Source organism: Trachypithecus francoisi, unplaced genomic scaffold, assembly GCF_009764315.1.
Source record: "Trachypithecus francoisi isolate TF-2019V2 unplaced genomic scaffold, Tfra_2.0 Contig01440, whole genome shotgun sequence".
In the NCBI taxonomy this organism is placed as follows: Eukaryota; Metazoa; Chordata; class Mammalia; order Primates; family Cercopithecidae; genus Trachypithecus; species Trachypithecus francoisi.
In genome coordinates, this window is record NW_022681431.1 from 11,029,269 (window position 1) to 11,054,144 (window position 24,876).

A 24,876-nucleotide genomic window follows, 5' to 3' on the forward strand; every position below is an offset into this window, starting at 1 on the left:
GTTAGGCCTCTCGGTGAGAACAAGAGGAACAAATGTAGCTCTGCACTATGTATTTAGGTTGAGCGACACAAGTTCGAATGAGCGGCGGTCTCTCCAACAAAGCAATCTAGAATGGGACCCTGAGTTTTAACTTCAGGCCTTAGGAATGCCAAAGCTCGCTCAGCGATTCTGTTTGCAAACCCACCCGCCCCGGGGGCGGATTTTCCCTGAGACACTGTCACCCATGCCTCTATCTCTGGGCATACTTCACTGCGGCCCCTCCCCAGTGACCTCCCCTGCCCATCGTGGACCAGCCCCATCCTCAAGACAGTACAACTTTCCGGGACACCCCACGTCTCCTCTCGCCCTCGTCCGGTTGCTTGGAAATTTGCACGGGACGGTGACGTCACACAGGGAGGCGGGTCCCCACTGTCCCGCACACCAATGGCGCGGCGGCCGCTGGTCTCTTGGTTCCCGGCGATTGGTGTCTCGGGCCGCCATGCTCCACCCCAGCCCGCCATGGCGTCAGGCGCCGCGGCCCCGGGGAGGTGGCTCTCACTTTAAGAAGTGAAGTTTTGCGCCCCCTCCCCCTCCCTGCCCACCTCCTGCAGCCTCCTGCGCCCCGCGGAGCTGGCGGATGGAGCTGCGCAGCGGGAGCGTGGGCAGCCAGGCGGTGGCGCGGAGGATGGATGGGGACAGCCGAGATGGCGGCGGCGGCAAGGACGCCACCGGGTCGGAGGACTACGAGAACCTGCCGACCAGCGCCTCCGTGTCCACCCACATGACAGCCGGAGCGATGGCCGGGATCCTGGAGCACTCGGTCATGTACCCGGTGGACTCGGTGAAGGTGAGGCGCGGGGGGACTTCGGAGACGCAACGAGCGGAGGAGGAGCGCGCGCGCGTTTGCATCCTGCGCGCCGACAGCCTGGGGGCAGAGTGCCGAAACCGCGCTCTCCCCAGGACCGCGGCGGGCCGGGGTATCCCCGAGAGCAGCTGTGCGCAGCCTGGGCGCCGCGCCTTCCGCCGACCCAGTGAAGGTGCCCGGTCCTTGCCCCACACCGCCCGCTGCTCCCGCTGCGTGTCCGGCCCCGGCTGCTGGCGGGGGAGGCGGAGTGGCGAGCACCGCTGGCTTCGGCGGCGGCTGGGCTCCCGGGGGACGTGATCGCTGCAGCTCTGCACAGTCTTACCACGCTGGCCGTTCGGGCTGGCTGGGGCCGCCCACACGTGCGCGGTTTCCGAGGGAGCTCCCCGCAGGGGAAGCCCTCACCACGCTGGCGGTGAGAAACGTGTGGCCCTGGCCGGGCCGCGCACCCTCAGGACTTGATGTGTGGCTGCTCCTCCCGGGTTATTTCGGGGACTTGGGGCCGGCAAGACTTCTCTCGACTCGTGGCAGCTCTTTACCGGTTCGGCATCGGCCCGTGGGATCCTCTTTCTGAGGGTTCTTGCACTTCTTCCCCCTACTTTGGGTCGCCGAGCCGCCGGGAGGCAATGACGTTTGCCTTCTTTTGCTTGCCAGGAGGTGGATGGGCTTGTGCCTTACAGCCCTTGCTGTGGATTGTGTGATAGGCACTCAGTTTCCTTTAAACCCTGTCTGTCACTTGCCCCGGTAGTTTTAACTGCATTTCTGTGAACAGGCAGCGTTAGTAGGTGGGTTTTGCCTGGTAGACAGACTTGCCCTCTGTCAGCCTGCCCAGAACACCCCAGGACCAGGATAGAGTGGTGCAGGAACTAATGCCAGTATTGACTGTTACATATTGCACTTTTATAGGCATAACTCATCTAATTCATGCAACAGCCCTGGGGGTTAACAGATGAAGAAACTGAGGTGCAGAGAGGCGAACCGATTACCTTGCCCAGGCTCCTACACCACCTCCAGTCCTCTGGCTGCAGCTGCAGTGTGCTTTGGGGGATTCGGAGGCCTCTCTAGGTGGCAATTATTTTGCAAGGCAGGTCCCACAGAGGCACTCCCAGCAGCTGTGTCTTGTTGCTGATGCTGGTTCTGCATGAACAGGTATGAAGGCCAGAAAGTATAACTCAGAGGGTTTTCCTGGCTCCGGGAGCCGGCAGTCAGTGTCTGAACAGGCACAAGTCCAGTGAGGAAAGACATGGGCTTCCAAGGTGCTGCTAGACTTAAACCTGAGCCATCACCCATCTGTCCCTCCAGTGTTCTAGTGGGGAGTTAGAGGAATGGTTCTCATCTCCAGGAGAGACGCCGGACTGATACCAGGAGGCATTTGTGTAGGAAAGAATTCCTCAAATGTAATAAAATTCTCCATGATTGGCGCTGTTGTTTCAAGTGCCCTGGGCAGAGCCTGGGGAAAGTTAGGAGCAGGGAGGTGTTATTTGAGCAGGCCTTAGTCCTGCTGGTGTCTTGAGATGAATGTTCTGTTCGGGAACCCTACGGTGAATTCACTTCAGAGCATCATTTTAGCTTATTTTTAGGTTTAGAAATAATTAGTTGTGCCTTCTGAGCACCCTTTGACACTCTCAAGAGGCGTTTCTCACATGTTTAAATTGTGTAATCTGTGTTTAGTTTCTCCCTGCCCCATAGATGTTGATATATTTTGGATTAGATGTCACCTGTGTACTTAGTATTACTTTCCATAGCAGTTTTCACCTGTAGACAGGCTAACATGGTGTGAGTGGTAGAAGGAGTCGGTCTGGTTTTCCTAGATAAGTCTGTAAAACAAGGCGTGGGTTAGCTAATCAGTAAAGTCTTTTAGGTTCTGGGATTCTAGCTGACCCCAAAACATGACCCTTAGGGGCCCTTCCATGCAGGGTTGGTTTTGAGGCTGCCACTGAGTGCCAGGATCTGCCAACATCAGCACAGCTGTCTGCCCAGCGTGAGGAGTCAGGGATGTATGCTCCATCATAGAAAGGCTTGGGGAGATCACCCTGTGTTGCTCTTAAGTATTTTGGATGATGGCAGAGACCGGGAGTAACTGAGTCGGGAGACCTGGGTTGGGCTTCAAGCCATGCTCCTCAGTTGCTTTACGCCTCGGGCACTGTTCTGTGCCTTAGTTTTGTCACCATAAAGTGGGGACAGTGGACCTATTCAGTCCCTCTCCACATTTTTAACCCATGCCCCGTTTCTCTGAACACACAACATCCATCGTCCTCTTTTATGTTACTTGAAATATCAAAAGAATTATTACAGCTGAAAACAAATCTATGTAAATAGGACCTTGAAAGAGAGAAAGCTTTCTCCAGTTTTGAAAGGCACCATTTTTAACTTCGATCTTGTAATGACAAATAAGAATGTTGAATCGGCTGGTTTATTTTCTATCCTAGGTAGTATGGACTGTGGAACTCTGTGCTGGTCACTTCCAACCCTGAACCTGATGCTACTTATTTTGCAGTTCTAAGTGCAAAGTCGGCCTGGTGGATACTTCCCATTATAATATTAAATTTGCTTGTTCATGAAGTCACACCTCACCTTCCCAGTGTCACTTTAATAACTGGTATATTTTACATGGTGGGCCATGACTCATTAGTGGGCTCTGCATTAAAAAAAAAAAAAAAAAACAGAAGAAGTTATTAGTGAGAGTATAAAATACGAATGTGCCTGGCATGCAGTAGGAGAAATGTTGAAATTCTGTTTGGGTTGTGTGTGTGTGTCCCTGAGTGCATTTTACAGAAGTATAAAATGTACTTCTGGCTAGGAGTTCTGGTCAAAAAAATATGAAAACCACTGAACCTGAGGAAATATCTCTGGAGCCCCAGCAGGCAACACTGAGATTATGAAGTGGGTATTTGGAAGACCTTTGGCAGTTTTCCTGCTGCTTCTTGTGTCTTCCTCTTTCACTTGGTCCTCCCATGGTGGAATGTGAGTGCTCATTCATCCACAAAGGGCCAGTCTACTGGGACCTTTGGCTGCCCCGCGATGATAGTGAGCAGCGAAGTGATATCCAGGGAGGGAGTATAGGGTCTCTGCAGGGCTCTCGCCAAATTGTGACAATGACTTACTCCTCTCCGGCAGGGCCTGGTGGCAGGTTTTCCATGAGCCTCTTTCTGGTGTTCCAGAGTGGCAAGGGGCACTTGGGGTGGATCCAAGAACCCCTGGTCTGGTCAGGAGAGCTGAAGACTTGAGGAGCATGCCAGGTGGGTGGAGGAGGAAATTCCAACCAGATTAGGCACACCACTCGGAGTCTATGCCGAGTCCCGCCTGGGGAAAGCAGGGGCAGAAGGAAACAGGAAAGATTTGAAGCCGGGGACTTCCGCTGACCCTTTCACAGCCCTTCTTTTGCTTTGCTTGTCGGGGGAAACCCTGCCTATGACTCTTCTAGGATGAGCCCTCCTTCCCAGGTGGGTGCACCACTGAGCGTTCACTCTAGGAGCCTCCTGGCTGACCTTATGGCATGCACAGCCAGCCTGCCCAGCTCAGCACAGCATGACCTCAACTTCTGACTTCTCTCCTGAGTTTTCTCCTGGCTGCAGGAGGACTGGTAGGAAGGGTGGTGGGGGGCAGTGCAGCAGCTGCCAGAGTCCCCTCCCACCCACTTTAGCGCTTTCCAGACAAAGTGCACTTAGGTCCGTGCCATTCAGCTTCAGAAGGGCGTGACATCCCAAATTGCTCTAGTTCCTGGGACAAAATTATAATGATTTTTCTCTCTCCCTTCATGTCTCCTCTCCTTCACATCCCCCTGCTCCCTTCTTTTCTGTCCTTTGATGAGAGGTGATTTTCTTAAAAGGTGAATTTAGAGTGAGGAATCAAAAAAGGGGGATTTGTGAACTTCAGTCGTTTTCCTTGTTTCATGAACCCCCAGGCTGCGTGTTGATACCCACAGCCATGGCCTGCACCCTTCAGGCCTACCCCGAGGAGGGTGAAAACCTCATCCACTTTTCTCTGCCCTCAACTGGGGAGGGGCAGGCTGGAGTGTGGTTTGAGGGCCAGGCTAGGGTGTGGTTTGGAGGCGGGTGCCCAGGAGTACTGTGAACAGCAGAGCGGGCCTCAGCTTTTTAGTAGGGAGAGGTATTTGGGGTTGAATGGGAGGATTTAATCAGCTGCTTTGCTTAAACTATACAAGGGTGTGCACCTGGGGTGGGGGATGTGTGTGTCACCTGGAAGGGAGGAATGTGCTTCTCAAACATTTTTCCTGGCTTCCACTTGGGCACATTTCAGCTGCATGTGGCCATCTCATTAAAGATGACTTTTGTCCCATCTTAGAGCAGTGACTAGTCTTGGGGAATCAGTCCCACTTTCTCCGTTTTTCAGTCTTGGGCTCCTGACCCCCTCTGACTTCGGGCGTTTCCTTCCTCTGACTCATAGGATGAACTCACCTGCTGGTGTGAAAGCCTTCAGCACCTTTCTTGAACTCCAGAACTTTGTGGCTCTTTTCCTGTCTCCACTAATACTGAACCTTTTCTTGTCAAATAATTTGTGTTTGTGTTTTTGTTTTTAATCCGAAATACCAGCTGTCATGTCCCATCCATGCTGGCCACAGACATACCCCTGTGATCATGGTGTTGGCTGGCCCACGCCAGGAGGCATGGCTTTGCCACTCCTATGCCCACCTTGAATGTTTGTGTCTGACGTTTGTCATAGGAGGGGTATATCCAATCTCTTTCTCTTTTTTTCTTTCTCTCTCTTTCTCTTTTTTTTTGAGACAGGGTCTCGTTCTGTCACCCAGGTTGGAGTGCAATGATATGATCGCAGCTCACTGTAGCCTTGACCTCCCAGGGCTTGAGTGATCCTCCCAGCTCAGCCTCCTGAGTAGCTGGGACTACAGGCACATGCCACCATGCCTGGCTAATTTTTTGTATTTTTTATAGAGCTGGGGGGTCTCAATTTGTTGCCAAGACTGGCCTTGAACTCCTGGGCTCAAGCGATCCTCCCACCTTGGCCTCCCAAAGTGCTGGGATTACAGGCATGAGCCACCATGCCCAGCCTCTTTCTTTTTGTTGAACTGGAAATCTTCCCCCAAGTTCCCTCAACCTTCCCTCAAGTTCCCACTGAGATGGATTTCCCACCCTTAGAGAACTATCTTGGGGTTCAAATTCCAGTCTTTGACTTACTGGTTGGGCAGGACACTTAGCTTCTTCGTGTCCTTACCTGTAAAATGAGGATCCTGATTTTCTTCCTGCTTTCTCTTTCCTGACCCAGCTTTCCACTGCTTCTTTCCCTCTTCCCTCATTTTTCCAGTGGGCCTTGTGGAAGTTCCTTGTGGTCCCTTACATCTTCCCCTTTTACCGAATGTTTCTTCCACTTCCCCCTTCTGATGGAAATCCAGCTCCTCTTGCTAAGGGTTGGGAGCATGGACCCTTGAGTCCAAATCCCTGGGACCGGGTCCCATTTCCCAGTTAGGTGTGACCTTGGGCAAGTTTCTTAACCTCTCTGTGCTATTTCCCTATCTGTAAAAAGGAGAAGAGATGGTACTCATCTCCCAGGGTGGTTGTGAGGGTTAAGCCCTTGCGGTACTTCACGTACCTGGTACACGCACAGAACAGTGGATACTGTCTGATGTCTGCTCTCATCTTTATCTTCATCATTATCAGCATGCTTGCTGTCACTTTCCCTCATTCCCTGAGGACTTTGGCATCTGATGCACAGACTTCACCTCCACAGATCCTGTCCTCACCCTGAGGATGGCCCCTCTTCGTTCCCACCCGACTCAAGTCCAAATCACTCTATTCCTTACACCTCTGAGTCAGTGGCCTTCACCTCCATGGTGTCTTGACCTAACTCAGAACCATCCGCCTCTGAGATCTTAAATTCAGATGTCTGATAGCCTGGACCCCAAGATTGACTGCTGCAGCTGCTGGGGCCTTCAGTTTCTCTGCCTATGGTTTTTCCAACCCTGGCTTGCCCCACCTGGGTCCTGGACAGCCCATCTGTCCCTTGGGCAGCCAAGCCCTTCAGGAACATTCACATTGCCTCCAATGCGCATGCTCCCTGGCCTCAGTTCCACGTGTCTGGGTAGCTGCTTGCATCCTTCACAGGGATCCTGTTGCTCCTCAGCCCCCACCCTATTGTTGTCAGCCTCAGCCTGGCATCTTGCTTCCATGTCATAGGGAAACCAGTACCTCGATCAAACCCATCTTCCTGTCACAGTCCTTCCAAACTCTCTTGCCTTCCACCCCCACTGTAAGGGAACAGGTGTCTTCATTCCTTTAAGGTACATCAATGTGGCAGAGAAGGGAGATGTATACAAACCACTCTGACACTTGGATTTGAATCCTGACTGCACACCTGGGCACATTACCTAACCTCTCTAAGCTCAGGTTCCTTCTCTGCAAAGTGGGGATATGAATACTGTATTAGTCTGTTTTCATGCTGCTGATAAAGATATACCCGAGACTGGGTAATTTATACAGAAAGAGAGGTTTAACGGACTCACAGTTCCATGTGGCTGGGGAGGCGTCACAATCATGGTGGAAGGCAAAAGGCACATCTTACGTGGTAACAGACGAGAGAGAATGAGAGAACCCAGTGAAAGGGGTTTTCCCCTTATAAAATCTTCAGCTCTCGTGAGACTTACTCACTACTATGAGAACAGCGTGGGGGTAACCGCCCCCATGATTCAATTACCTCCCGCTGGGTCTCTCCCACAACACGTGGGGATTATGGGAGCTACAATTCAAGATGAGATTTAGGTGAGGACACAGCCAAACCATATCAAATACCAAGAACTATTTTACAGGGTTGTTGTAAGAATTAAGAAGGAATGCCCTGGAGAGGGACACTGATTTCTTCAACTGAATTTAAAATTATTACATGTAGACGTTTTTAAAGGACATCCTTAAACTTCCATCACAAGAGGAATATAAAGAGGTCCCTCCTGCACCAGAAAGAGCTGCAGATCTTTTTCAGTGTTCTTGGAGGTATAGGGTGTGAGAACTTGATCAGTTTGTGTCAGCCACCTTGTTCTCTAAAGGGAAAGCCCCTCAAACTATTTTGTATTCTGTATTACGCTTCAGAAGGTGTGGAAGCAAAGGCCATCTAATCTTTAAAAGTTCTTAATGTGATCCTGAAGACTTTAGTTCTACAAAATGTGAACTTCTTATGGACCATTAAATTGGGGGAGCAGTCTCCTGATTTTTGTCTAGCAACCCTACCTCTGATGCAGGATAATTTTTTTGTCTTTTCAAAACTGTTGTTCTTCCTGTCTCTCTATAATAAAAGATATTAAAGAGGAAAAATAAAAAAGAATTAAATGATGCAACAGATGTAAAGTTCTTGCCGCAGTACGTGGTGCGTACATTGTCAATAAATGGTGATGGCGATGTCATTTTTGTCCCCTCACTCTTGAGTGACTCAGTTCCGGGATCTTTAGCCTTCCTGCTCCATTGAGTTTTTCTCAAAAGCGTTTCTACAGATCCAAGCCCATCCTGTCTTAACAAACCCGAGACTTCTCACCTTGACCTCACATGCCCCCCCAAATTTCTTCCCATAAACAAACTGTTGCCTCTTTTTTTGCTCCTTAAAACAACAAATGTTGTGAAAGAACTATTGACACTGGTCTCTGCTTCCTCACCTGCCACCCCTGCTTCCTGGCTTTTGCACTGGCCAGCTGCAGCCTTACCAAGGCTCCTGGCTACCCATCATCTTCCTCGCCCACCCTGCTGCCTCTGTCCCTGCCAACGGCACCTCCGAGAGGGGGTTGGCCCTGCGATACTCAGTTTTCCTTTTTGGGCATGGCTTTTCCTCAGGAATGTGCCCTTCCACCTCATTTCTCCCCAGCACACATACCTCAGTTTCCTCCTGGGACCTGATGGCTCCCAGATCACTATCTTGGGCCCAGACTTTCTGGAGCTGAGTCTCCAGCTGCCTCAGAGCCTCCTCAGACTCAGTGTGGCCAGAATGGTGGTCCTGGCTTCCCCTCGGGCCCTCCTTCTGCATCCTGGAGTGATCGTCAGCTTTTCTCCCACCGCTACCTTCTATGCAGGGAAGGCCTGCCCGTGGCTGTATCTGTAATACTTCTTGAATGTGTTTCCTTCTCTCCCTCCCCACAGCTACTTACTGCCTTGGTTCAGGGACCTGGATGTCTCCTCTTCTTTGAGATCCCAGGCTGCCCAAGTTAAAAGTGAGTTTAGGCCAAGCTCAGTGGCTCACGCCTGTAATCCCAATACCTTGAGAGGCCAAGGTGGGAGGATCACTTGAGGCCAGGAGTTGGAGACCAGCCTGGGCAACATAGCGAGACCCCATATGTACAAAAAATAAAAACATTAGCTTGGCATAGTGGCATGTGCCAGTGGTCTCAGCTTCTTGGGAGACTGAGGTGGGGGAATCGCTTGAGCCTGGGAGGTCAAGGCTGTAGTGAGCTATGAGTGGACCACTGCACTCCAGCCTGGGCAACACAGCAAGACCCTGTCTCAAAAAGAAAAAATAAAAAAAAGTGAGTTTACTCTCCCCTGCCTCACATTGCCCTTTTGCCCATTTCTGCTTTGTTTTTCTCCCCAGCAGTTGTTACTTCCTAACACACACCATCGTTTATTTATATTGTTTACATATTTTACTTATATTTATAATATAGTTTTATTGTTTATGGTCTCTCTTCCCTCATCAGAATGTAGGCTCCAAGTGGGCAGGGATGTATGTTCCTCTGTTCACCACTGTATTCCCATTGCCAGAAACACAGGAGGTGCTCAGTATTTGCTGGAGGAGCTTCTGCGATTCTTTCTGCACATCAGTCATGGCTGGTCCTGCTCTTCAGTCTCCAAGCCCAGCAGCTTCCTGGTGGGCTGCAATTTTCTCATTGGAAATAGAGAAGAGTGGCAGTACCGATTGTGCCTCCCTTGTAGGTCTTTTTAGTGCGTCTAGTTGGAAAATACAGGCAGGTTTGCAGGGAACACAGTTTTCAAAGTATAAAGCTCAGTGCAGGTGCCAGGTCATGGTGTTTATTGTCACACTGGGATCCTGCGGGAGAGGTCAGGTTAGCTGATTGGAGTGGAAGATCCAGCCCATTCTTCGTGGTGCCGCAGAGCCTGCAAGCCTGCAGAAAGATGGGGAGTAGCCACGTCTTTCTGCAGTTCACGCCTGTGTCTCTTCCCACCTGATAATCCCTTAGCACTTCTGTTTGCCTTGCATGTAAAGCCTGACCTTTGCATGGCGGGCACACAGACTGAAACTCTTTCCTCCTCCAGCCTTTCTCGGACTCATCTACAGAATGACACAGAAGTATTCCGTGAATATTGGTTGGATGAAGGAAGGCACAGCTTTTTAAAAGAGATGCAAAAAAAAAAAAAAAAAAAAAAAAATCTTTAAAACTTGTTAATGGCCGGGTGGGGTGGCTCACTCCTGTAATCTCGGCACTTTGGGAGGCTGAGGCGGGCAGATCACCTGAGGTCAGGAGATTGAGACCAGCCTGGCCAACATGGTGAAACCCCATCTCTACTAAAAATACAAATATTAGCTAGGCACAGTGGCAGGCGCCCGTAATCCCAGCTGCTTGGGAGGCTGAGGCAGGAGAATCACTTGAACCTGGGAGGCGGAGGTTGCAGTGAGCCGAGATTGCGCCACTGTACTCCACCCTGGATGACAGAGCAAGCCACAAAGAAGACTTTCTTGGCTCCGTTGTTTGTGTTTTGTGTGTGTGTGTGTGTGTGTGTGTGTGTAACCCAGCAAGCAGCAGCTGTACCCCGATGAGGCAATGTCTTCATTTGGCCACTCATGTCATTCCACGTTTCCTGAGTGCCTTCTTGGCTAGGCACTGTGCTAGACACTGGGCCACAAAAATAAGAGTGCCTGGTCCCCCATTCTCAAAGTAAGCATGCTTCCTATAATTAGACCCTGAGCTAAGGCGACAGAAACAGCTCCCTTTCAAGAGAAGAGTTGCCTGCCTTGACAGACTTTCAAATGGGCTGGGAGAACAAGGTCTGGGGTATTTGGACTTTGGACTGCTCAAGCTGCTGTCGTCTTGCAGGTCTAGAGCCTACAGGGTAGCATCGTTCTAGTTGATTTGCTGGGCGCTTCTGGAATTGGTTCCTTCTCCTGTGAGAGGCAGTGGTCCTCAGTTGTGTTCCCTCCCCACCATCCTCGCCCTCCCTCCCTCCCACGGTGGTTAGTCATTCTGGAGGCTCAAGCTGGCTCACAGGAGGTACTCTTGAAAACATCCCCCACCCTCCTCGTAACCCCAGACAGTCAGGAAGGGCCGTTGTCGGGTACTAAGAGGTGTTATGGTTTCACATTCGTGCTTTCTCTCTGAAGAGAAAACAAAACATGTTGAAATAGGGAGAAATCCCAGCAGCAGCTTGCTTGAAGCAAAGGTTGCATAACAGGTCTAGGAAACGTCTGGCCATGTGGGTCAAGTTGAGGGACTCTAGCCTTGTGTCACTGAGGGAACGCCTCCGGGTCCACCGAGCCTCTGGATCCATCAGGTCCATCTGGAGAGCCACTTGGAAGGCTCTGGGACCCTGAGGTCTGGCTGGCCACGTGGTCTGTGGTGGCTGTCACTGGTGAAAGAGAGACCCTGGTTGTTATTTAGCCAACAGTGTTTATTCCCTGGCTTGACCAGAAAGGGTGCATTTGAGACACTGCTGTGGGTGGGGGACCCGGAGGAGCATTTGCGTGTCAGACTTATGCTGGTGTTGAGGCCCTAGAAAGGTCACCAAACTGGGGCGGGGTGCAGGCTCCATGAATTTAAGTCCTGATCCTGCCATTAACCAGCTTGGAAACCTTGGGCTAAGCATTTCTCTGGGCTGGTTTTCTCCTTGTGAACCTAAACTAGTGTCATCTACTTTACCTTTTTGACAGGGCTGTTGGGAAGCTTAGGTGAGGTAGATTTGTGAATGGCTCTTGCAAACCTTAATGTGCAAAGCTAATGACAGATTGTATCAGAGGCAATGTGCTTGATAATTAGAGCTGTTTAGGTTAACAGCACAACCTCAGGGGCCAGACTACCTGGAGTGGCACCTAGTCAAGTTCCTGATACCTCTCTCTGCCTTATTTTTCTCATCTATAAAATGGGGCTAATAACAGTACCCATTTCAGTGTTGCTGTGAGAATTAATTGAGATGATACACCTAGAATGTTAAGAATAGTGCCAGGCACAGGGCAAAGACTCCATTAATATCAGCTCCTCTTGTTATTTCTAAAAGCATTACTTGAATGCCTGGATATGTTTGTATATTGCTGTTGCAATTGTTAATTATATTATTTTTGCATTGTTTTAGCTTTTATTTGGTCGTTTGATCCTCTTAGCTCTCCTTTGAAGGTGAGAAAAGGCAGGTGTTCTTTCTCATTTCATATTCGAGAAAACTGAACTTCAGAAAAATTACATGCCCTAGAACTCGGACTTTTTTCTGCTCCAGAGCTAAGAGTGAGAGGAGAGAGGAAGGAAATCAGGCTGGAGCAAGCCAGTAGGGTGTTGGATGCAGACTCAGCTGTTAATGGCAGCAGAGCCCTTGAGCTGGGTTCTGGAATATGAGAAAGGGCTGGGATTGATGATGGGACCCAGCTGCATTGTTGGGACGGAGGAACCAGAGTTGAGTCGAGAGACTAACTCCAGGAAATCATGGCACCCAGAAAGTGTGGCACAGAAAGCAGGGCTCTAATGTATAGTTAGGAGTTTTTTGGCCAAATACTCCAGCAAGCAAGGAAAAAGGATGATGACATATGGTTATTGCCACAGGATATTTTTAGCTGTGTCTGGCTTCTCTCTCCAGAACAAATTGCAGCTGCTGTGACACCTTCTCATTTCAGCAGTGAGTCGAAGTTGCGCTCACTATAGTGCTTTGAATTCGGACTAGTCTTGAGGATTCCTTGCCAGATCACAGTATATGTATATAAGTGACTTACTGGGAAGAGCACTACATCATAATTCCGTGGTCCACAAGGGCTGCAGTTTTCTTGTCTGAAATAAGGAACCCTAACGGTGCCCATCCTGCCTCCCCTGGCTGATCTACCTATTCATGTAGTGAGAAAATAGAGGCAGGCTTGCAGGGAACACCACTTTAAAAGTATAAAACTCTGTGCAGGTGCTAGGTCATGCTATTTATTATCACACTGGGATCCTGTGGGAGGGGTAAGATTAGCTCATTGGAATGGAAAATCCAGGCTCTCATTCCAGCACTAGGACTCAGTGCAGCTGCCTGGCCTTGGGCACTTCACCTCTCTCCTTACAGTGTCTCCCATCTGTTGAGCCAAGACAGGGTGGCTGTCTGCTGCTGACCCTTTGGCTGGCTAATGAGGAAGAGCCAGTGCTGCTCAGAGCATGCTCATTTCATGGTAATGTAGACAGGGAATAGTAGTGGCTGCATGCAGCAGAAACCGGCAGGGTAGGACAGGATAAGCCTACCTTCAGGGAGGTGTACTCAGGGCTGTTAGGGTGAGGACGTCTGTGGTATTCTCATTTTATATCCTTACTCTTATTTTCCAAGAAAGTCTGTCCCTTTGAGCAGCAGGCAGATGAGTCTGGGGACACTGTGGGGAGGGGTCCCCCAGGAGCAGGAAGGTGACTAATGATCCCGGAAGAATGACTGTGTGTGTTTGCAGATGCCTCGGCTCTTCCCCACTTTGGCCTTTCCCGTCACTGTTTTCCTCACTTGCTTAAGAGGAGAAGGAGGTAACACACAAGTGTCTTTGTCTCAGGGTCCCCATGGTGCCCACGTTGGGGGTTTTGCGGACGCCTTGCATTGCCCAAGGCCTGGCTTTAGAAGCAGAACATGGAGAGAGAAGTTGCAGCCTGCAGGAAGCTGGCCAGCCAGACCTGCCGGGCAGCGGGACCCGCGGGCACTGCCTCTGACTCACAGCGAGTCCTTGATGCGCAGTGCTCCTCTCCACACTTTCTCTGCCCTCCTGTGGATCACGGGTGTCCTAGCGCTGTTGGGAGCCTGGATTAAAGTTGGCTGAGTGGCCAGCTAATAATCAGATCCAGGGAGTCAGACCAGAGAGAGGAGGACATCTTTTCAAAGGCAAGAAGATGCTGCCAGTGTGTGTATATACATATGAGGGTGAAAGGGGTAAACCCAGGATGTGTCTTTAACTGAAGAATCAAGAAAGCTGCTTTCCTTAGTCACCCATCTCTGTGTTTCGTTTGCTAAACATTGGCTTGCGTTAGCCTGATTCACAGTAATGTGGCTCCCTAGGAAGATTCAAATGGCATTTGTGAAAATGTAGCTTCATCCACAGCCCTTCGTTGAATGACTGCATTACAGTCAGCACCACATAATGATGTTTCGGTCAACTATGGACTCCATATGTGACGACAGTGATCCCATAGATTATAATGGAGCTGAAAAATTCCTATTACCTAGGGCCATCACAACGCACTGCATTTTGCCCGTGTTTGGGCTGATGCTGGTGTAAACCTACTATGCTGCCAGTCGTGTAAAAGCATAGCACACACAATTAGTAGGTAATGCTTGCAAATAATAATGAAAGACTCTGCTACTGGTTTATGTATTTACTATACTATACTTTTTGTTATTACTTTAGAGTGTACTCCTACTTTTTTTATTTTTTGAGATGGAGTTTTGCTCTTGTCGCGTAGGCTAGAGTGCAGTGGCGTGATCTTGGCTCACTGCAACCTCCACCTCCTGGGTTCAAGCGATTCTCCTGCCTCAGCCTCCCGAGTAGCTGGGATTACAGGCATGCACCACCATGCCCGGCTAATTTTATATTTTTGGTAGAGACAGGGTTTCACCATGTTGGCCAGGCTGGTCCAACTCCCGACCTCAGGTGACCCACACCCCTCAGCCTCCCAGAGTGCTGGGATTACAGGTGTGAGCCACCGCCCCTGGCCTTTTTTTTTTTTTTTTTTTTTAAGTTAAACTGTAAAACAGCTCAAGCAGGTCCTTCAGGAGGGATTCCAGAAGAAGGCATTGTGATCACAGGAGGTGCCAGCTGTTTTGGGACAAGATGTAGAGGTGGAAGACAGTGATATTGATGATCCTGACCCTCTGTAAGCCTAGGCTAATGTGTGTGTTTAAGAAAAAAGTTTAAAAAGTAAAAAAAAAAAAGTTAAAAGGAAAAGCTTATAGAATAAGGATATAGAGAAAAAATATTTTTGTACAGCTGTACAGTGTGTTTTGTGTTTTAAGCCAAGTGTTATTATGAGTCAAAAAGTCAAAAAATGGAAATTTATAAAATAAAAACATTACAGTAAACTAAATTTAATTAATTAATTTTATTGATTTATTTATTTTTGTTTTTAGAGACAGGGTCTTGCTTTGTCGCCTAGGCTGGAGTGCAGTGTTGAGATCATAGTTTACTGCAGCCTCGAACTCCTGGGTACAAGGAATCCTCCCTCCTCAGTCTCCTGAGTAGCTGGAATTACAGGTGTGCATGACCACACAGCTAATTTTTAAATTGTTGTAGAGATGGAGTTTCACAATGTTGGCCAGGTGGTCTCAAGCTCTTGGCCTCAAGCGGTCCTCCTGCCTCCACCTCCCAAAGTGCTAGGATTACAGGTATGAATCACCATGCCCAACCTTGAAATTTAATTTATTATTGGAGAAAGCAAAAGTTTAAAAAATAAATTTAGTGTAGCCTAAGTGAATAGTGTTTATAAAGTCTACAGTAGTGCACAGTAATGTCCTAGGCCTTCATACTCACTCACCACCACTCACTCAAACTCACCCAGAGCAACTTCCAGTTCTGTAAGCTCCATTCATGGTAAATGCCCTACACAGGTGTACCATTAAAAAAATCTTTTGGCTGGGTGCAGTGGCTCACGCCTGTAATCCCAGCACTTTGGGAGGCCAGGGCGGGCAGATCACCTGAGGTCAGGAGTCCGAGACCAGCCTGGCCAACACGGAGAAACCCCATCTCTACTAAAAATACAAAATTAGCTGGGCATGGTGGCACATGCCTGTAATCCCAGCTACTCAGGAGGCTGAGGCAGGAGAATGGCTTGAACCTGGGAGGTGGAGGTTGCTGTGAGCTGAGATCACGCCACTGCACTCCAACCTGGTCAATAAGAGCGAGACTCCGTCTCAAAAAAAAAAATCTGTCTCGGCTTCCCAAGGTGCTGTGATTACAGGCGTGAGCCACCGTGCCCGGCAAAGAACAAATTTTTTTTTTTTTTTTTTTTTTTTTTTTTTTTTTTGAGACGGAGTCTCGCTCTGTCGCCCAGGCTGGAGTGCTGTGGCCGGATCTCAGCTCACTGCAAGCTCCGCCTCCCGGGTTCACGCCATTCTCCTGCCTCAGCCTCCCGAGCAGCTGGGACTACAGGCGCCCACCACCTCGCCCGGCTAGTTTTTTGTATTTTTTAGTAGAGACGGGGTTTCACCGTGTTAGCCAGGATGGTCTCGATCTCCTGACCTCGTGATCCACCCGACTCGGCCTCCCAAAGTGCTGGGATTACAGGCTTGAGCCACCGCGCCCGGCCAGAACAAACTTTTATATGGTATTTTCACTGTACTTTTTTTTTGAGACAGAGTTTCACTTTTGTTGCCCACGTTGGAGTGCAGTGGTGCAATCTTGGCTCACTGCAGCCTCTGCCTTCCGGGTTTAAGCAATTCTCCTGCCTCAGCCTCCCGAGTAGCTGGGATTACAGGTGTGTGCCACCATGCTCGGCTAGTTTTGTATTTTTAGGAGAGACTGGGTTTCACCATGTTGGCCAGGCTGGACTCAAACTCCTAACCTCAGGTGATCCACCCACCCCGGCCTCCCAAAGTGCTGGGATTACAGGCATGAGCCACCACGCCCAGCCTTCACTGTACTTTTGCTATATTTAGATTCATTTAGATAACATATACCCATGGTATTCCAGTTGCCTGCAGTATTCAGTACAGTAGCATACTGTACAGGTTTGTCGCCTAGAAGCAACACGCTATAGCGTACAGCCTAGGTATGCAGTAGCTATCCCCTCTCAGTTTGTGTAAGTACACTCTGTGATGTCCACACAAGGATGAAGTCACCTAACAATGCATATCTCAGAACATATCCCCATCATTTGCGATGCGTGACTGTAATTAATGAATGGGGCCTTATGGGGTATGACCGTGGGTGCTGGGCACTAGGGAGGTGGAGGCTTGATACAACCCAGGCATTCCCCATGGGAGCCCTGATGTGGCAGGAAGGACAGATGTCCAATGAATCATTCCTTTCAGGAGTGATGAACTGTCTTCAGGGATCCTGAACCTCATGGGGAGGAGTTGGGAAAGTCCCCCCGAGGAAGGAATATCTCAGTATCTCTATCTAGACCTGAAGGAGATGTGGATGTTACAACTAAACTGTATGATTCTCTCTGTCCCTAAGAACGTCACGGCCTGTTCCCAAGGTGCCTGGCCATCCCCAGGATGCCTCCATCCCGCTGACACTCTAATCTGGGGTTCTGCTCTGAGCTGAGAAAGTGTCTGTGGTTTGGGGTCATCAGGGGGCAGCTCTTCTCCTCTCTGTTCTGAAATCTTAATTCCCTGTTTGACTGGTGGCTTTCAGAGAAGCCCAGCCTCCTCCCGGGTGGGGACTTTCACTGCTGAACTAAGGACCCGAGGAGGATGGAAACGGGAGGAAGGAAGGCTAAGTGGTCACATGAAAGGCATTTCTGCTCATCATTGGCTCATAATGGGTGGCAGAAGTGGCTGGTGGAGCAGTGGCCAGGTAAGTTGCTAAAAATAAAACATGCTCATGTGATGTGTGCAGGTTTAGGGTTAGCCTGAGTGACCTTTCCTGGTCTAGGTCACAACTTGTAGGGCAAAGAGAGACTTGAGGATGGTGTAGGCGACAGCTGTGCCTTCCAAAGGTCAGAGATGGACCTGGGATCTTGTAGTGCCAGGGCCTGCTCTGGAGGCTCAGATTCGTGTGTCACTTCTTGTCTCTTTTGAAAGGTAACTGGAGAGCTGGACATTTTCCTGTCCTCTCTCTTTCCTTGTGGCCTTCCTCTGTCAGAGGTGGCCTGCTATCAAATGCCAAGGGCACAGTCAGCTGGGCTTGGTAAAGGGCCTGAGATGAGAGCTTGGGGACTTTCCCCCTGGAGTCCATGATAGTCCAGGGTGTAGACATAAGCTCTTGGATCTCGCAGCTTTGGAAACTGAGTCCTGTTTCTCCAACAGGCCGGTGCGGTGACAGGGGCACAGACCTGCTATCCTCTCTATTTTTGTGTCCACAGATTCCCCGGCACAGGGGTCTTTGTTATAGAATCTCTTTGCTGGGTGCTTTGAAGGAGCACATGTGTGGGCCATTTTCAGAGTCGTTAGACAGTGCTAAGCTGTCACTCAGAAGAAATGGTCAGGATAGAAGCATAGAAAATGCCCTGTGGAAATGTAGATGAGTGTACTGGCTCACACCTGTAATCCCAGCTACTCAGGAGGCTGAGGCAGGGGCATTGCTGGCAGATAGCAGTTCAAGACCAGCCTCAGCAACAGAGCAAGACCCTGCCTCTAAAAATAAAAATAAAGAAATGGGCCAGGCGCAGTGGCTCACGCCTGTAATTCCAGCACTTTGTGAGGCCGAGACGGGCGGATCATGAGGTCAGGAGTTCGAGACCAGCCTGGCCAACATGGTGACACCCCGTCTCTACTAAAAATACAAAAATTAGCCAGGTGTGGTGGCAGATGCCTGTAATCTCAGCTACTTGGGAGGCTGAGGCAGGAGAATCACTTGAACCCGGGAGGCAGAGGTTGCATCAAGCTGAGATTGTGCCATTGCACTCCAGGCCAGGCAACAAGAGCAAGACTCTGTCTCAAAAAAAAAAAAAAAAAAATTGGCTTTGTGTGGTGGTGCACACCTGTAGTCCCAGCTACTCAGGAGGCTGAGGTGGGAAGATAGCTTGAGCCTAGGAGTTTGAGGCTGCAGTGAGCCATGATCATGCCACTGCACTCTAGCCTGGGTGACAGAGCAAGACCCTGTCTCTAAAAAAAATTAAAATAAATAAATAACAGAAAATGCCCTATGTGGGGAGAAGGGTTATCTATGAAAGGAGTTAGAAACCTCAAGTGTATGTAAGATTGGAGATCTCTCTGTTAATGAAATTGTGCTTAAAATTTTTTTTTCTTGAACCTTGGCTTCTCAGGCAATAACTGAATTTTAATGTGTGTGTGTGTGTGTGTATATATATATGTGTGGATATATATGTTTGTGTGTATATATATGTATGTGTATATATATTTGTGTATCTTTATATATTTGGGCCAGGAAGGGTGAAGTGTTAAATTGCCTTACTTACAAAATTAAGGTAGATTTGTATTTAGCCCTTAGAGCTTCAAAAATATCAGCTCAGAAATGACTTTTAATTGTGCAGATGATAAAATCACAAGAAGAAAATTCATCTACAAGTTGGAATGACTCTTAGCTACTTATTTGTTTTAAATTTTTTTTTTCAAATTTCGGAAGGAAGTAGAGGAGTTAGAACTGCAGTTTGCAATTATGGGGGTTGGGATGCGGTGCATATTAGTACAATGTTAGGTTGTGGCAGGTTCCATTTATCCTTGGAATTAGCACTGCTCCCCCTACAGGCTTCTAGGAGTTGGGAGCTGGCTCGTTGGTGACGCTTTGCCTGACCTCGGATAAGAAATCTTGTTTTCAAATTCCCTTGAGGTCTCTTCCAAGAATCTTTCGCTTTTTTTCTGATAAATCAATCATAAGGAAGTTTCTGAAATTCTCTTTCAGACCCTACAACCCAAAAGTTACTGCAAAGCTGGGCCTCTACCAGAAGTGACTTGAAATTGAAAACAGATTTCAGATCTCACCTGAGCAGCTCGAGTGTAAGGAAGGGACTGGGAGAGCCACGGAGAACATTTGTCAATCCAGAACCGGCCATTCATGGTGTTGCTTGACTGGAGGGCAGGGAAGGAAAGAACTAGAAGCAAGGCAAAAGCAGATCTTTCTGTAGATACACACATATAAGGCTTGGATTTGCATTTTAGGGTGAATTGTAATTAGCTTGAGATGACCAGGGGCCCACCAATCAAGCGACTTTGGGAAAAACACCTGTCTACATCTTAATTTCTTTGTCTATAAAATGGCAAGATTGAACTAACACTACATGGTTCTCTTGGAAACTCACCAGTTCCAAAATTTCCACTCCTTATTTTCACCGGGCAGTATAACTTTAACTCCCTGTTTCAACTTTGGGTGTGAAATATAGGCTCACAAGCACTTTTGCTTTGCAGCGGAAGCTGGGAAGACCCTACCATGAAATTTTGCAGGGGGGCTGAGCAGTGGTGGGAAGGACCAGCGGCCCATGTACCATGTTGGGCCCCTGCATTCCAAATTGCCTGCCTAGAAATAAATGATAGTTTATTTAACCTACTTGAAACTTCCAACGACAACACTTCAAGACTGCAAATAATCCATCCGGGCAATTACAGAAATGCTGAATGGCTACAGCCCTGCCCTGGAATCAAGGGGAGAAGTGTGGCAGATGCTTCTGGAAGGCTCTGTTTACAGCTCTCTGACTGCTTCCTGCCAGAACCTTTCACAAGTTCACTACCAGGAAGCTGAGTCATCCAGGGGTCAGCCAGCATGGCCAAGGTCACCCCGCACTGCCAGCAGCACAGATGGGGTTGGCCCATCATTCCAGGGGAGCATCCGTGGGAATGACTGGGCTGGGGAGCTGGGGAGCCTCCCTGCGGCGTCTCCCCGCCATGGTGTTTTGCACTTCCTGTTTATTTTGCAGTGAGGAACTGCCTCCTCTTATATTCACTTCATTTCTTCTCTCTTTCTTTTTTTTTTTTTTTTTTTTTTGAGATGGAGTCTTTGTCATCAAGCTGGACTGCAGTGGCGTGATCTCGGCTCACTGCAACCTCCCTGCCTCCCAGGTTCAAGCGATTCTTCTGCCTCAGGCTCCCGAGTAGCTGGGACTACAGGCATGCGCCATCACACCCAGCTAAGTTTTTGTATTCTTAGTAGAGATTGGGTTTTACCATGTTGGTCAGGATGGTCTCGATCTCCTGACCTCGTGATCCACCGGCCTCGGCCTCCCAAAGTGCTGGGATTACAGGCGTGAGCCACCGTGCCTGGCCAAAGGCAAGAGATGAGGACCACATAGACGGAAACACAGCATTAAGGGTAAAATACCCTCCCCCTGCTCTGTCTGGTGTTCAGGGCCCAGCATGGGCTATATATCCTACACTTCATTCCAGGCTCATCTCCTGGTACTCAGCAGGCTTCAGGTGACACCAGCCTTCTCGGAGCCTCTGTTCACATTCCACCTGTTGCTCCTTCTGTCCTAGCTTCACCTTCAATGGTCACTGCCAGGACCTCTCCCCAAATCTAAATGAAGTCCCCCTGCATTTGCCCTCATTGCACCTTCTACTGTTGCTTCATAGCATTTAGAGTTTGAAATTTTTTATCAATAGGATTTTTAGTACTTTTTCTCTCCTCTACTAGACTATAAACTCCTTTAAGGCAAAGATGACACCTGCTCCCTCAGGTCCAGCAGCCTGTAGCACTGCGCTGACATTTAGGTAGTGGCATCATTTTCTTGCAGAACGATCCTGTAGTTTTACCAGCTGAGACTTCTGTGGTCCGAGGAGTCATTCATCTCTGGTCCCCGCCTCCTCCTCTCACTTTTGGAAACCCTTCTGGTCAGATGGCTTTGGTTTAAATTATATGCCGGAGCTCTTGGTTTCCAGGGAGAGGGTTTTAGCGTAAAAATCTCACCCATGAAGGTTCCTGCTCTTACCTTTTGCATCCAATACAACTCGAAGTGACTCCTCCAAAAGCTTCAGAAGTAATTTGTTCATATTGTCTGGCATAAATTCAGCAAGTGAGTCCCGGAAGTTGAAAGTCGAGTCTTGCGGTTGTTTCCTCTGGTGTTTCTCCCTGAGACCCTTCGAACAGCGAGCCTGGTACATCTGCTGTCCTGCCATCTTTCTCTGTAATTGTCGTCAGTGTGAAAGGTGAAAGGTGAAAGGTGTGTGGAGAAAGAACATCCCTTCCAGCTGTGGCTTAGAGCTGTGACTTGCACCATGTGGTTAGTCGCTATCAAGTTAGTAGCCTTTGTGGGAAATCTGGCTTTGGTAGGATCTCGGAAATTTGGACCCCTCATTTGCCCCCTGGCACCCCTAAATTCTGGAGCCCAGCTTTGATGGGGCTTACATCCCCAGCTGTTAACCTGTGGGGTGGGCTCCAGACTGTGGCCAAGTGCATTGCGCTAGGGGAGACAGATCCACAGCAGGCAGAATTTGAGGAGGACTTAAAATACCTGCTTTGGGAGGCTGAGGCGGGCAGATCACCTGAGGTGGGGAGTTCGAGACCAGCCTGACCAAAATGGAGAAACCCTGTCTCTACTAAAAATACAAAATTAGTTGGGCGTGGTGGTGCACGCCTGTAATCCCAGCTACTTGGGAGGTTGAGGCAGGAGAATCGCTTGAACCTGGGAGGTGGAGGTTGCGGTGAGCCGAGATCGAGCCATTGCCCTCTAGCCTGGGCAACAAGAGCGAAACTCCGTCTCAAAAAAAAAAAAAAAAAAAAAAACCAGAAAAAGCAAAAAAACCAAAACCTGCTTTGTTATCTGCCTGTGGGTGGAATTGAGTTCATCTCTGCATCCTTAGTCATCATTTATTGAGCACGTGTTTTAGCGAGCATGATGCTGGCTCAGAGATGACAGTGCTGCCGCCCTCCTTCATGTTTCTCTGCACCTTTCCTGGGAGTCACATGCAGACGCATCACTTGGCATAATTATACATGAAGGAATGAGCAAGAGGAGACTGGCGACAGGGCTGCTTTAAAAATCCTTTTTTTCTGTGGATAATAGGCTAATAGCAGGGTGTGCTTTAGAAGGTGTGGCCTCCGCCAAGGGTGTGGGAACTGGATTTGTAGAAGCTAGAAGCTGGCAGGAGCACACCCGGCTGGGAAGACAGCATGGGCTGCTGAGGTGCCTGGCTCCCTGGCCTGTGCAGTGTGGACAGCTGACGCCCAGCTAGGTGAAATGATTGCGTCGTTGCTCAGGGATTGGGTGGCAGAGCGGGACAGAGTTTAGATCTTCTAACTTGGAACAGGGCTCTGTCCATCTTACCTAGGTGTATAGTTTGGGGAGCACTGCTGTTTGGTCTAGTGAGACACACTTGGTGTAAATATCTGTGCCCTGTAGCACCCAGATTCCAAGGGACCAGAGAGCGTGCCCGCACCCACGGGCTGGGGGGAGCCCAGGTCCTTCAGGGCTGCTATGGAGCATGGGCTTCTTGGTGCCCAGTCCTCTAGCTGAACTTGGCTGTTGCCCCCAGGGCTGGTCTCCCTATAGTTAGAGGCTAGCAAGCTCTCAGCAGCAGGGAGAGCCTTTTCCATAGTATGAACTTGGCCACACCAGACCAGTCAGCAGTGTTGGGAATCTTGGCCCTCAAGGTCCCTGCCTAGCCCTGGCCCTGGACTTCAGCACTGGTCAAAGGTCCCCAGAGCTGCCCTTGGCTCCGAGCAGGTAAGTGAGCTTCCCAGAGCACTTTTGTCTGGGCCTCTGTGCCAGTGTAAACTGATACTAGTGATTTCCCTCCCCCACCTCTCTGCCAGCTATCTAAGTTTTCTTTGTTATGTAATCAGGATTAATTTAAGCAGGCTAGTCCATCCGTTTAGAAATGATTAGTGAAGAAAGGTGAATGGGGAGGGATCAGAGTCCCTTAGGTGGCCACCATGTGCGAGTCCCCTCGCTCTTTGGGGTCTTGGTTTCCCTTCCGTGAGTTGGGGCAGCTGAAGGGAAGGGCTGCTCAGGTGGTCCTGCCACATCCTAGTGTCGTGTGTAGTGAGTACAGGTGAGAGTGCTCCCAACCAGGGCAGATCCTGCTCCTAGGCAGTGTGTCTTAGGAAGGAATTGGTAAAAATGATGTCATTGCTAAGAATGATGTCTTTTTTGCTGTTTATCCAAAGAAAAAAAAAGCAGAAATAAAAGCAGCTGGCAGCTGTCCACCAGACCCCATGCAAACGGCTTTTCCTCGAATCCTCACAGAGACTTTAGGCAGTAGGTGCCATTAGGAGCCTCACTTACAGATAAAAAAAGGGGGTAGAGAACTGAAGTGAGTTGCCCAAGGACACACATGGAAGAGGAAGCCGCAGAGCTAGGATTTAGATACAGAGGGGTCTCCAAGCCTGTCCGTCCAGGTTTGAGGTCCTGGGGCTCTATATTCCATCGAAAATGAAAGGTGTGCCGGGGGGACCTAGGGTCAGGATGGGGTTTTATTTCTGTCCCTTCCTCGTGATGCTGCAGGGACTGTGACCTGGATTTCCCAACACCAGTGCCCTATGGCTGGTAGCCTCCACCTGGGACTCCAGGATCTATTGTTTGATTTAGTCATTTTCTTCTGTAGTCTGATAGGAGGGATTCAGTTCAAACCTGCAGTGCTGTTCTTTGGGCCAAATGGCCCTTTATCAGCAAGCAGAGAAAAACACCCACGCCTTCTAGCAAGATTAAGCTAAGTGCTGTGGTTCTTAATGAAAATTCAAGCCATTTTGATTAACCTAGGTGGTGGTTTTCTCCTTACCAGGTAGGGAATATACTGGAGTCTTTCTAAAAATAGTTCCGGTGAAGATAAACATTTATTGAGTACCTACTGTACTCCACTGGTGAATAAATGGATTTCTCGTTCATCTCAGGAAGCATGGTTAGGGGATTTTACAGATGAGGGAACTGAAGTTCAGAGAAGTTAAGTTACTTATCCAAGTTCATATAGCTGAAAAATAGAATAGGATTTCGACCTTGTGGTAGGTGGGGATGAGGTCGTCTCTGTGCCCTCAGGAATGTGGCTGGAGTGGAGTAGAAGCTCTCTATATAATGGTTGAGTGACTGGATGAACTTCAGAGCTGGTCCTTCTGGCTTTCCCTGCTGCCCAGGCCATGTGCCCAGAAGGAACGCTGTCTTACCTGGGAGGTCTTTATTGACTGTTTGACACCCTTCCCATCCTATCCCAACCCTGTCCCCATGGCACCTAGTGTCCCCAACCAGAACATACGTTTCTTATGGGCAGAGACGGTCTTTGAGCATTGGGTGGGTGGTTGAACTCGGTTTCTTTGAGATTTTGTGATTGGGATTTTCAGCAAAATATGGTAGCAGGCTGGTCAGAGGAGCGAGTCTGGCAGTGGGAGCC

At 49.2% G+C, this 24,876-nt stretch overlaps 1 protein-coding gene across 2 annotated transcripts in view; it reads left to right on the top strand.

Moving 5' to 3' along the window:
* The first annotated feature begins 412 nt into the window (after nucleotides 1-412).
* LOC117093498 (mitoferrin-1-like) overlaps nucleotides 413-24,876 on the top strand; it is a 45,423-nt gene continuing 20,959 nt past the window's right edge. Inside the window, exons 1-3 of one of the 2 annotated variants that reach the window (XR_004441170.1) lie at nucleotides 485-826; nucleotides 3,271-4,080; nucleotides 8,932-9,002. Coding sequence is in view for 1 of the 2 variants with exons in the window: in XM_033228847.1 (XP_033084738.1) it covers nucleotides 617-826 (210 nt within the window). In the remaining variant the exon portion in view is untranslated. Of the gene's footprint in view, nucleotides 827-3,270; nucleotides 4,081-8,931; nucleotides 9,003-24,876 lie in introns of both variants that reach the window. The other variant, XM_033228847.1, reaches the window with a different exon arrangement.